General features: G+C 43.2%; 1 protein-coding gene across 2 annotated transcripts in view; it reads right to left on the bottom strand.

The window, feature by feature from the left end:
- The window catches only part of DHRS7 (dehydrogenase/reductase 7), a 35,790-nt gene that overhangs the window by 3,173 nt on the left and 18,882 nt on the right, over window positions 1-13,735 (bottom strand). For both annotated transcript variants that reach the window (XM_077819532.1, XM_077819533.1), the window contains exons 3-5: window positions 9,511-9,617; window positions 8,114-8,353; window positions 685-807 (exon numbers count right to left, since the gene is read on the bottom strand). In XM_077819532.1, the coding sequence (XP_077675658.1) occupies window positions 685-807; window positions 8,114-8,353; window positions 9,511-9,617 (470 nt within the window). The remainder of the gene's footprint in view (window positions 1-684; window positions 808-8,113; window positions 8,354-9,510; window positions 9,618-13,735) is intronic.

The raw sequence follows: 13,735 nt of genomic DNA, 5'->3' as shown, positions 1-13,735 counted from the left end.
GTTGAGCTAATGTATTCTGCATTTCAAAGTTCTGTGGGACTAATCCAGACCCTTCCCTTGCAGCTGCAAAAGGGTTTGTATGCAAGAGAACAGGGTGATTCTGTGAGTAAAAGGTGACTGTACAGGGAGTTTGCAACCACTGGATGGCTGCATAGTGGCAGGTACCAAGTTGCCCAGAATGGGAGAGTGTACACCAAATCAATCACCTACAAAGGAATTAACACACCTGCGCATGTAGGAAAGGGAAGGTTCACCATTTGCAAAGGTGAGTAAGGATGTGATTCTATATGAAGTTAGGGACGAAGGCCCAGATTTTTAAAGGTATTTAGACATGGTGGTGTTCAGCGTTGCAATGACTAACTGATTTAGAAGCCTAAAATCCCATTGACAATGGGATTTTAGGCTCCTAAATGCCTAAATCACTTATAAAAATATTTTAGACTCCTAAATCTGTTAGGCATTGCAACGCTGAGCACCACAGTGCCTAAATACCTTTAAAAATCTGGGCCTATATAATGTTCCTTTATTACACTGTAGGTTATTCATCTCTTTACTGCTGGAAGCTTAGTGTTTGCCAGCAGGAAGGAGCTCAGTTCTACATTGAAAAATGATAGTTTTACTGGGCGCTAACAGAATCAGCTTCTACTGTAGCAGAGTTTCAGCAGGGAAATATCTGCTCCTTACCTTTGAGAGGTCTTCAGTAAAGACATTGTGTATAATTTTGGATTGGACAGGTCCTGGACAGATGGTGGTAATAATTATCTCTGGGTATTCACCAAGTTCAGGCCGAAGAGAATTAAAGAAACCCTAGAAGAAAGGAAGTTATGTTGTTATTGCCCCATGCCTCAGTTTCCCCATTAATAGAATGAGGATAATGTTTATGTAGTTCACTGTGGTATTGTGAGGTTTCACTTATTTTAATGAGCATTAAGCTCTAACTCTGCTGTAGAAGTTCCAGGTATTGTACTAAATGCAATCACCACCACCAGTCTTCAATCTTTCATGTTCAGTGACCACTTTGAATATTTACTCCTAGTTCAGTCTACAGCTAAAGGGCTTGGATAGTAAGAGATTGTCTGCAGTCACTGATGCCTCTTTCCGTCAGCTCTCAGAAGCACAAGGGTCTCTATACCAGAAGCTTTCCCCACTCTTGCAGCTCTCAGGTCTGCACAATGCCCACCAACAAAGTATTATGGGGCCTGAATTTTAGAGGTACTAAGCATCTCTAGCACCAAGCGAAGTTAATGGCAGCACATAGTGCTCAGTGCCTCAGAGAATCAAGGCTCCTGATGTTTTATCAAAGAGAGCTGTGCAGGACTAAGAACTGCAGAATCACAGAAAGGAGTAGACTACTGCAAACAAATGCCTATTGCTTCTCCCAACGCCTATGCAGAGAGTAAAGAATAGTTTCTGTCATGTTTTAAGTAAAGGACAAGGATTTTGTGTCACAGGGAGGAGGGTGTGACAGGTTGGACCCCCCATCCAGGATGCCACCTAATGTGCTAGAGTCCTACTGGTTCCATCCATTCCACCGGCCTGGGTTTCCCCACCCTGTCCTAGCTGTGCCCGGCCCTCAAGCTTTCTCCAGCACACACAGGTAGGGACACCCATCTGCAAATGGGCACAGACATGGAGATCAACTCTGTGTGGGAGGAATCAGCTTTGGGATTCACCCAGTACTCATGTGCACATGCCCTTTGGGGAGTAAACCCAAAATAATATTGTCTTGTGCTGTACAGAAAAATCTGCACAGCGCAAGCTCATAAAAATCACCCTCTCCCTCAATGTGGAAAGAGAGATGCACAGCTTCTTGCCCCTCTCCCCAGCTATGAATTGCACAAACTGGGTTATGTTATGAACAAGAAATAAGTTTATTAACTACAAAAGGTAAATTTTAAGTCATTATAAGGGATAGCAAACAGAACAAAGCAGATTACTGAGAAAATAAAACACACAAACTAAGCTTAATACACTCAAGAAACAGGTTACAAAGTGTAATTTTTCACCTTAAATGTTATTTTAGGAGAGTTGCAGAGTTTCCGGAACTTAGAGTTCCGGTTATTTCCCTTTACAGACTAGACCCTGTCTCAGCATGGACTTAACTCTGCCTTTCCTTTCAGGTGTTTTTATCAGTCTTCCTTCCTGGGAAGGCAACAGAGGACAGTCCAGATTGCCTTGCTTCCCAGCCTTAAATAGAATTTACATAAGGTGGGAAGCCTTTGTTTCTAGTGGAAAAGTACCAGGAGCGCCCAAGGTGGTATTTTGTACCAGGTGATATTATCACATGACCTTGCAGTGTCAGGGCAACCATGAGACAATGTTTAATTGCAAGGTCCATAGGAAGGAATTCTTGGGAAGATGGGGGGGTCCACATCTTTGAACACTCATTGGCTTTTCCTAATAGCCCATTAAGGCTGATTCTGGTGGGAGTTTCCCAAGCACATACATAGACAATATTTCTGTGTGGGTAACAATTACAACTAACTTTAGATACAGAAAAGACACATGCATACAAATTGGATAAATACATTCAGTAAATGGACCTTTTCTAGGACACCTCACATGCCCCATCTTGCATAAGACATATAATATGAATATGGCACAATTAAGATATTTCTATGAAGAATATGGGGTGTAATGTCACAGAGAGAAACATTGTTCAACAAGACCTTGGACCAAGTGCTTTAAGTGTCCAATTCTGCACCACTGAATTCAATAGAGAATTTTGCCCTTGGCTTCACTTGGAGCTGGACTGGGCTCCGACTTGAACACACTGCAGACAAATGCAAGAGCGAAGCTGCGCTTTAATTACAAACACAAGATATAGGTCTACATTGTAATCAGGTGGTGTGATGGCAGCATGTGTAGCAAGATCTAGCTGGTTACTCAAGCTAGCTTTGAACAGCAGCAGTGAAACGTGGCAGCATGGGTGGTAGCCATTCAAAGCACCTACCCAGGGTCCTGAGTGGATGAGGGTAGCCTGTGCTGTCAAGACTTCACTGCTACGGCTACCTGATCTAGCTTTGATCAAAACTAGCTTGGGTATGTCTATGCTTGCTGCAATCACACCTCCGAAGCGCAGTGTAGACAGAATCTCAGATCCTGAGTCCACTGACCTGGGCTCTGAGACTCGCTGCTGTGGTTTTTACTGGGGGTTTGCAGTGGCTGAGAGTACAGATTAGTGATTTTATAATATTATTGCTATTAAAAGACAAGCACTGTCAAAAAGAAACCTAGATATTAGGATAGGTTTCAAAGAAAGCCCAACATTTGAAAGTATAGAAATACACAGTTAAGCACCCAGCAACCCTAACACTGGCCCCTGGTGACACCCTCACTGGAGTGCATTTGCGGAGTGGAAGGATGGTGTTAGAACAGAAAGTGTTATCCATCCATACGCACTTTCAACTCAATGACCACAAACATTAAGTTGTTCTGCTCCTAATTGCAGTGCTATTGTGCAAGAACTAGCAGCCTTTATGTCTAGCAAAGGCACCTCTTTTAGAAGTTTTTGATTAGGCAGCATGCGAAGACATCACAAATCATTCTTTAGTGCAACTCCATGTGCCACCAATTATACAAATGCCTAATTAGGGTGAATAGCGAAGGCTGTCATTGCGCCATTGAGGCACCATGTGCTACCAATTATCAAATTAGGAATTTGTATGAAGAGCATACTGAAGTCCATCATTCTACATTCTTTATTAAGACTCCATGTGCCACCAATTAAGAATCAACAAATACAAAGCAATTACATGTAGACAAACTTCCTAGACCCAGATCATGGCATTAAAGCCACTTCAAAAACCTAAGGTAAGGGTGCTCCTCTGCCATCACGTTAACTAGCATTATACATACAAGTCTTTACAAATACAGTGTCTTCAAGTTGAAGGTTTGTGCTTTTAAAGAATACAAACGTCTTAAAATGTCTGTGATGTGACAAAAGGAGGATGGTAGTAGGGTGGTCAATGAATCAATACATTGACTCTTACAAGAAGATATCCACTAACCTATCCTGAATTTCTTAAAAGCCTTTGGTAAAAATTAAATAAATAAATACTACATCTTGTAGGATAAAGCCCTCTGCTTTGCAACCCTGTGGGAAGCTATATGAATAGCAGTTTGTAGAACCAGGCTTTAGCTGTGAAAGAAACAGAGGAAAGGCGACTCGAGGCTTGTTTTGCTATAGATTAAGATTGTTGGAGTGCTTTAATTGGTCATTTCCATACTTTCAAATGTTAGATTAAGCTAAGGTTAACTTTCAGTGTCCTGGGGCTTTTTTTTTTTTTTTTTTTTTTTAAAATAAATAGCCCAACCTTACCACCACTTGCAAAGTGCTCTACATCTAGGGACTAGATGACCTCCTGAGGTCTCTTCCAACCCTAATATTTTATGATTCTAGGAATTTAGAGAACCTTGTGTGCACACATAGTGATATACAATGGGTAAATTGTGTTTAGACAAAAAAGCATTCAGAATTGAGTTCACAGTCAGAAACAAGACTACAGAAATGATCCTGGGGGAGGGTGTTCACGTTTATATGCTTTTTCTCTCAATGGACTTCCAGATCAGCTCTCCGCAGTGTAGAAGTCAAAAGCTGACTTTTTAATCGAGAGCTCGAACCTCCACCTAGGATTTCAGTGGTAAGAGTTTTCAGTAACACCTGACAACTGTCTTGTGCCTCCTCAACAGAATTGGCCTCATTCTTTCATAGCTTATTGACGGGCTTATTATGCCAGCCCTTTGCTTTATAGTATTTCATACACTAAACAAATATCTGCTATGTGCACCTTCAAGTCAGGTGTTGAGTAAGGTGGTGCCATTTTACAAAGTCACTGACTAGAACAGTCACTGCAGTTTAAGTTGAAAACAAATCACACTTTAGCAGCAGTTCATAGAATAGTGTGGAAGGCAGATCATATCTAACCCCATAAAGTTATACAAATTCAGATGCAACCCTTACAGACATTGTTTCTTGGTCTATTGCTCTGAGAGCCTTCTACACTGGTGAAGATAAACATACACATCCCCAATTTGTTGCAAGAAATGGTGAGAATAAAGGGCAGGATGCTGAAAGATACCAGGTACTTCATGAGGTGCCATGAGCCACAGATTCTCTTTGAAAGTCATGAAAGTGCTCAAAATTCAAAGGACTGGGCTCACAATTCCCTCAGTTATTCTAGCCCATAAACATGAATGTCAATTCCCTTCTTCACAAGGAGTTCCCATTGCCACTCATGGCTTTCTCCTTTGGATATATGTAATTCAGCCAGTAAGGCTGTAGGTCTCAGATGGGGATTATTTCTATTTCAAAATATAAATAAGGAAACCCCCATATCAAAGTGAACAGAGTGTACAGTAGACCCTCAGAATTACAAACACCTTCGGAATTGAGGTTGTTCATAACCCTTTTATATTCACACCAATATAAAAAAAAGCCTTGCAAGGAAACAGGGCTGTAATATAGTATGTCCTATAGCAACGGTTTCTGGGGGTTTTTTTTTTTGTTTTTTTTTTTGAGGATTTCACTGTGCCCCTTGACATACAGCATTGCCAAATCCTAGGATTTTATTAAGTCTTGGGGTTTTTGGAGTCTTCCTTAAAGCCCCAGCTGCTGGAGTCAAGCAATTATTAGAAATAAATAGTTCTCTGAAACCATAAGGGCCAGAAAAAGCTTGAAAGGGGGCACCCTAAAGGCTCCAAAGCCAGAAGGCAAAGAATTTAAAAAACAAACAAAAACAAACACACATACACCCCTCCCCCCAAGTTCTTGTGATGTTTTGACCACTTATGGTTTTAGGCATAGGTGTGGACTTTTGTTTTTGCTAGTGACTGTTTCTGAAGGGGTGTGTGTGTTGGGGGAGGGAGGAAGTGCTCTGCCAGTTTGCGGGCAGGGGAGAGGCTATTTTCAGCCTATTTTAAACACTTCTTTTATATTCTAGTTATTGAATGTGTATTGTTGGTATCTTTACTATTTTAATAATTAAGTTATGAACTACATAATTACATCATGAATTACAGTATATTAAAATCATTGCAATCACCTACAAGCGGTCTTCACTAACGTTGCAGTTTAAAGACATTATGTCTCACTGTAGCTTTCTGGATGAAACGGTCAGCAATCTTATTTGATATCTAGTTCCCTGATATGGTCTTATGCACGTTAAGGACAGCTACATTATTCAGTTGCGTTTGTCCCATTGATGACTGGAGATAATTTTTAAGTCATTTGAAGCTGGAGAATGAGTGTTCCACAGTTCAGGATCATAGAGGCACAGGCTTCCAGAGTACTGCAGATTTATGACTCCAAGATCTCTTTCTTGAAGGGCAACAGCTAATTTAGGCCCCCCATCATTTTATATGTATAGTGGAATTATATTTTGCCCTGTGCATTACTTTGCATTTAACATGTAATTTCATCCGCCATTTTGTTGCCAAGGCACCCAGTTTTGTGCGATCACTTTGTAACTCTTCAGTCTGCTTTGGACTTAACTATCTGCAAATTTTGCCACCTCACTGTTTACCCCTTGTGACAAAGCTCTGTCCTTGCCTCCGTGGGTCCTGCATTTCCTGGCAGATTTCGCTAGCCTCAGAGGCTCACTGTGCCCTCCACGTAACCCTTCTCTCTCTAGAGACAAAGGTCACAGTCTACTGAGCCATTTTCATCATAAGCCAGTGAGGGAGGTGAGGAGAAGTTATCCTGTCTTGCACAGTCTCTGTTGTCTCCCAGTCTCAGTGACTAATCAGGGAGCAAGGGGGGGGGGGGGGGGGAGAGCCCGGGCCCACCCTCTACTCCGGGCTCCAGCCCAGGGACCCTAATAGTATCAGCTATGGTAGCTGACCTTTTAGAAACATGACATGTACAATTCCCTGGGCTACTTCCCCCACAGCAGCCCGCACTTCCTCAAGCTCCACTTCACTCTTCCCTCAGGGCCTCCTTCCTTGTGCCTGATATGGTGTGTACTACTCAGTCTCTCCAACAGCACAACTTCCTCCCACAGCTCCTGACATGCACACCCACCTGACTGACTGGGAGGCTTTCAACTAGTTTCAGCCATCCCCTGATTGGCTCCAGGTGTCCCAATCAACCGAGTCTTCTCCCTGCCTTCTGGAAAGTTCTTAATTGGCCCTAGGTGTCTTAATTGACCTGGAGCAGCTGCCATTTCACTTATCCTGGTACCAGGGATTTGTTTAGCCTGGAGCTAATATCTTTATCTCCCACTACTTTTCTATAGCCATCTGGCCTTGCCCTGTCACACCCTTTTAGAGATCATTTATGAATGGGTTGAACAGCACTGGTCCCAGTCCATGCCCTTGGGGATCACCACTATTTACTTCTCTTCATTCTGAAAATAGACTATTTATTCCTACCCTTTATTTCCTTAACTAGAGTGTCTGGCACTGCTTTCAGGATCATCTTATGATCCTTAACAAAAGGCTTGTCATTAAATTATCTTAATCACCCTGCCTCTGTTTACAAAAAAGCTCCCTGTCCCAAGAGCAGAAGTTGTTAGCAGCATGGAACTCATCACATTCCACACTTAAGCTCTGGCTCATGGGTGCTGAGCACCCCTTATTCTCTCCCCCCCCCCATCCTCCATGAGTGCTTGAACCCCAGAGCACCCACAGAGTCGGTGCCTATGATTTTGGGGGCCTAACTCATGGGTTTTGGATCCCAATACTACCATACTATTTTACCTAAAAACCCTGGGAAGACAGACAGGGAAAAAATTGTGATCTTATTTCAGTTGTAAATCTGTTAGCCCTATCTGAGGTCCCTGCAGTCCCCACCAGTGAGTTGTTGGCTATCCAAAGAGGAAAGGACGGATGGAAAGGAGACACTTTTCCTGGTCACCAGTTTTGCCCAGGTTTGGGAGGGGAGTGTTGTCTACAGCCAGCCCCTTCTGTTAATTCTGAGGAGCTTTAAAATATTTAGGCAGGGGCCCCACAATAAGCATACACTTCTTCAGCCAAGTCTCTCTCCTTGCTGGATGTTGGTTGGAATAAAAGCTTCAGCAAGGACTAGCTGCTCCAGCAATAAAGCTTCCTGGAGATACAAGGTCACTATGTTCCAAGACTGCTAGTTTAGGGCGCCAGATGGAATTTAGCTTACCTGGAGGGCATGCTTGCTGGCACAATATCCCGTGGCGAGGGGGGCTCCCATGATGCCCATTACACTGCTCACAGTTACAATCTTCCCTTTCTCCCTTTGGACCATGTGATTCAGGACATGTTTAGTTAAGGAGACTGTACCCAGGTAATTAAGTTCCATTATGGCAGCATAGACATCCACCTTCGTATCCACAAACAGGGAGCGCTGGGAACGTCCACCATTGTTCACCAAAACGTCAATCTTCAGAAAAGAAACAAATTAATACAAATCTTAACCACCAACATTTTTTCTCTGAGGGAGCACGAGTCTTGCCCAGCTTTTCTCTCCCTAATATCATCTAGCTTTTGTAGCATTGGGGCACTATTAGCTGCTGCAGGAGATGTTTTAGTCACTCTAGTGGCAGAAACCCACAACAATTAAGTCTAAGTTGAGGTTTGGCTAATTTTGGTGCTGGGTTAGCAAAAAACCTGACAAAAATAGCTCAATGTAACTATGCTGAGCAGTAGACCAGGTCCATTAGAGGAACACTGGTAGATGGAAACCACATAGCAGGATAGTTTAATATGAAAGAAGCCTATAATCTTGTAGCTAGTAACATCTAAGGCCCTGGTCCTGCAAGATGGTCCATGTGGGCTGACTCTTAGGTCTGCCCAGAGTTCCACTGGAGGAGATAGCAATGGGGGCGGGGGGGAGGGGGAAGAGAAAGACAACTACAAAAACAGGACTGTAAAAGCATAAAATGACAAGGGGACTATGGGCACTATCTAAAACTTCCCACTTTATTACACTGCCTGGATTTCAGACTATGTTTGAAGTTAAAGGGACAACCACAGAGCCAGGCATCTGGAGCAGAACACCTACACACAGGAAAATATTTTATTTGTTTCCCCCCCACCCCATATTCTTGATATGAACAGTCAGCTTTTGAGTTATGTACATTTCTGTTGTGCATAACTCAAACAGATATTACTAACACTGCGACATGAAGCTCTCTGAATTTGCTTTCTTGTGTTCAACTTTCAGACCAATACACACACAGTTATGGTTATTCCATTTTCAGTATGGATCTAGAAATGAGGTTATACAACCACAGATCAGGAACAATCAAATTAGATTCTTAGCTCCTTACTCAAGTTATTTGCTCATTGTTGCACCTGTGCAGAACCCCCACTGATGTCAATGGCATGCCCACAAGCAAACAATTGTAGGATCAAGGACTTGATATCCACACAAACGTGTGCATACACATATAAACATACAAAATGGGTAGGTAACTTTGGTTTTGTTTTTATTTTCAATAATTCAGAAAAGAATAAAGGTGGAGGGATGGGGGTGGTTGTAACCGGGGGGGGGGGGGGGGGAGAGAGAGAGAAGGACAGCCCAAAAATTCAACTCACTCTGCCAAAATGCTGAAGAACGGTTTTAGTTGCAGTTTCATGGAAGCTTCTATCAGTCAAATCAAGGGGCAAAACAAGGATATCTTTACTGCTCAAGTTGGAGATCTCTAAAGTAAAAGAAACTATTTAAAAGGAGCATTCCAGCCAAAACACCAATAAGGCACATTTAATTCCTGATATTTTAAAATAAGTAAATCCAACAGCCTCACCACCAACACAGCTTCCAAAAAGGAAATTCCATTAAGTGGGAAAAGAACAGATTTTGTTTTCTCAAACACAGAATCAGCTAATGGAATGCTATCATAACAGTACCAACACAAAGTACTCTTATTAAATGAAATGGGTTTGTGTATCTTGAACATACCAACACACTCTAGTCTACAAGGCATTTACACATTCCTTATAACCACTGCAATATGGCTTTTTAAATTAGGATTTTAACCAAGGCCTTCAGAAGCACAGAGTATCAGGATCCTTCACATTTTGCCTGTAGGTTAAACTGTTCAGCTGTGTGCATTCCTGAGAACATGCAGGGTATTGTCCTTTCCATGACAGGCAGGGGGCGGTAATGGCCAACCTACATACACAATACCTGAGCCAGAAGCTGGAGAACCTTGAATATGGTTAATGCTATTGGACTACAGAAACAGCTCCTAAAGGCAGAAAAAGGATTAAAATAAAATTTGTATGTGTAGGTACATTATTTGGGTGTTAAAACAAATGAAAGACACTAAGTCCTCGTCTACACTATGAGTTTAGGTCAAATTTAGCAGTGTTAAGTCGATTTAACCCTGAACCCGTCCACATGACAAAGCCAGTTTTGTCAACTTAATCGGCTCTTAAAATCTTTTTTGTACTCCTTCCGAGGGGGATTAGCACTAAAAATCGACATTGCTGGGTCGAATTTGGGGTAGTGTGGACGCAATTCTACAGTATTGGCCTCCGGGAGCTATCCCAGAGTGCTCCATTGTGACCGCTCTGGACAGCGCTTTCAACTGAGATGCACTAGTCAGGTACACAGGAAAAGCCCCGGGAGCTTTTGAATTTCATTTTCTGTTTGGCCAGCATGGCGAGCTCATCAGCACAGGTAACCATGCAGTCCCAGAATCGCAAAAGAGCTCCAGCATGGACCGAACAGGAGGAACTGGATCTGATCGCTGTATGGGGACACGAATCCGTGCTACCAGAACTCCGTTCCAGAAGATGTAATGCCAATATAGATGCCAAAATCTCCAAGGGCAAATGCGAGGTGTTTACAATGCTCACAACTGCAGCAGTGATCGGAACTGGCTCCCGCTTCCAGTGCTCTGGCGTATGCCTGGGTAATCCAGAAAAAAGGATGAGAAATGATTGTCTGTTGTTGCTTTCACGGAGGGAGGGAAGGAATGGTCACTGACGACATACCCAAAACCACCCATGGCTACCTTGTCCGTTATCTCAATTTTTTTTTTTTAAATTAAGAAAGAATGCGTGGTTTCAAAACAATAGTTACTTTATTTCAAAGCGGGGAGGGTGGTTGGCTGATAGGGAATTAAAATCAACAAAGGGGGCGGGTTTGCATCAAGGAGAAATACACAACTGTCACGCTGTAGCCTGGCCAGTCATGAAACTGGTTTTCAAAGTCTCTGTGATGCGCAGCGCGCCTTGCTGTGCTCTTCTAATCAGTGTCTGGCTGCTCAAAATCGGACGCCAGGCGATTTGCCTCAACCTCCCACCCTGCCATAAACGTCTGCCCCTTACTCTGACAGGTATTATGGAGCACACAGCAAGCAGCAATAACAATGGGAATGTTGGTTACACTGAGGTCTGACCAACAGTGCCAGCGAGCTTTTAAACATCCAAGGGCACATTCTACCACCATTCGGCACTTGCTCAGCCTATAGTTGAACTGCTCCTTACTACTGTCCAGGCTTCTGAGCCATGGGAGCAAGGGGTAGGCACGACTGCACAGTGCTGCTGGCTGGGAGAGCAGCCTGAGGCAGGAGATCAGGATAGCAGAGTTGAGCGGAAGCGGTGGCGCGAGCAAGACACCATTGATGAGGACGGCTAGCAGTCCTACTGCACTGTCTGCTGCAGAGTTGCAACAGATCAGGATAGCAGAGTTGCAGCGGAAGTGGTGGAGCCGTTCACCATTGATGCGAAGGCACCCAGGAGCTGCTGCTATGTGGCCAAGGCAAAAGAGCAGGAGCCCTGGAGCTGTTACACGTGGAATGTACGGCTGAAAGATTTCTTCACCAGCGACAAAGGACAGGAATATGATGCACCTAAAAATCAAAAAAGGCTTGCACATTTTCCAGAGTCACTACCCTTGATAACAGAACGTCAGTGATTGCATTGGCTACTTGGATCACAGCAGCCCCCACAGTAGTCTTGCCCGCAACAGCAGTGGTGACTGAGCTGAGCGGGCTCCCGCTTGCAGTGCTATGGCAGCTGCATGGTTAACCCAGGAAAAAAGCTGCGAAACGATCCTCTGTGAAAGCAACGGCAGGCAGAGGGAGGGAGGGGCAACTGACGACATGTACCCAAAACCACACGCGACAATGTTTTTGCCCTATCAGGCATTGGGAGCTCAACCCAGAATTCCAATGGGCGGTGGAGACTGTGGGAACTGTGGGATAGCTACCCTCAGTGTACCGCTCCAAAAATCGACGCGAGCCACAGTAAAGTGGACGCACTCCTCCAACTTACTGCGCTTACTGGGGACACACGCAATCGACTGTATAAAACTGCTTCCAAAAAATCAACTTCTATAAAAAAAAAATCGACCTAATTTCATAGTGTAGACATACCCTTAGTGTTCTGTCTTTTTAAGCTGAACATTAATTTTTATTTTTTTTTTAAATGTTTTATAGTCATGAAAAATTAAGGCACAGAGGAAAATTCACAAGCGTAACCACTAGAGCGTGCTCATGAGTTTCATAGGGAGTAAGGCCTCATTCACATGGCAAGCTAGTGAACTGCAAGCTGATACACAGTAGATTCACACCTGGGCTTGCCACACATTAATTTGACATGTGGGCAAGCCCTCAGATATTAAGCGTTACTTCGAAGTTTTACAAAGAGAGAGAGACACACAAAAATGAACATTAGGCCACTTGAGATCAAATCCCAGTAAACTTGTAAGGTTAATTGACAAGAACCAGAGAGTCAGGGAAGGTTAGTGTGACTTCAGTGGCTATTTTTAATGCCCTCTGGCTGGGAAACATGTGAATGATCTTAAGTACTTCCCACAAGAATAAGAAAAGCATCAGAAGGCCATGCAGTGCTCCAAGACATCCTATCACAATCTTATCACTAATGAACCACATAGGCCTTACTGGGAAGGCCATTCAGACAGTATATTTTCTGAAGACAGGTTCTTTTCCTTTCAAAAGGAGAGAAAGGAAGCATATAAACACAAAAGCCTCAACTATTTCTGTAAGAGTTTTAGTTGGCAAACCAAGTACTAAGCAAACGGCATAGACATTCAGTAACAAACTGGCTTCCCTCTTATACATTAAGACATGGTTCCATCCTCAAAAGTGGTTTTGTTTATCTCAGTTTCCACAGCAAGTGCACTCAGATTATATAGCTTAAAATCTGTGCTGGCAACTTTCTGCTTTTATTTCAGCAGCAAAAAAATGTAGTGTAAAGCTAGCCAGAGTTTGTTCCATGCCAGTCACAGATCCCAAAACTTCTAAGCCCGCCCTGCCATTCTGAGCAGTTTCATCAGCTTGAGCCAGAGAATCCACACTCTTCGGGAGAGGGCAGGGGATGGACCCTATAGACACCACCTCTCCTCCTGGACCAATCCCCAGTCCCACACTGTCAAGCTGCCGTTTCTTTTGTTAACAGTACTTTTTTATGGTAAAGCAGAACGCCTGCGTTTGTTAATTTCTTCTTGTTATGAAGAAGGATTTGAGGAGGCTTAAATGCATCTCATAAGATATTTTCACTATTGCATCATCTATGTCTGTTTATTACACTGCGTGCTCTTTAGGATGCTTTCAGGCTGATGAATATGTTAGCAAAGCCAAGTGCCATCAATTCCAAGTCTTCATGCTGAATGCATCAGCTTTTCTATTGTTTTGAACAACTGACCTTTCTCACAGTTGCACTGAGCTTGCTTCCTAAATAGTGGCTTGAGAGTCTTCTTCACACAGCAAAGGCAACAAAATTATTCCCTTCCCCCACATCTTAATGTCTATTTTTGTGTGTTTTACGTGTTTTTAATTAGAGTCCACCT

Source organism: Eretmochelys imbricata, chromosome 6, assembly GCF_965152235.1.
Source record: "Eretmochelys imbricata isolate rEreImb1 chromosome 6, rEreImb1.hap1, whole genome shotgun sequence".
Taxonomy (NCBI): domain Eukaryota; kingdom Metazoa; phylum Chordata; order Testudines; family Cheloniidae; genus Eretmochelys; species Eretmochelys imbricata.
This window is presented reverse-complemented; position numbering and strand designations above follow the sequence as displayed.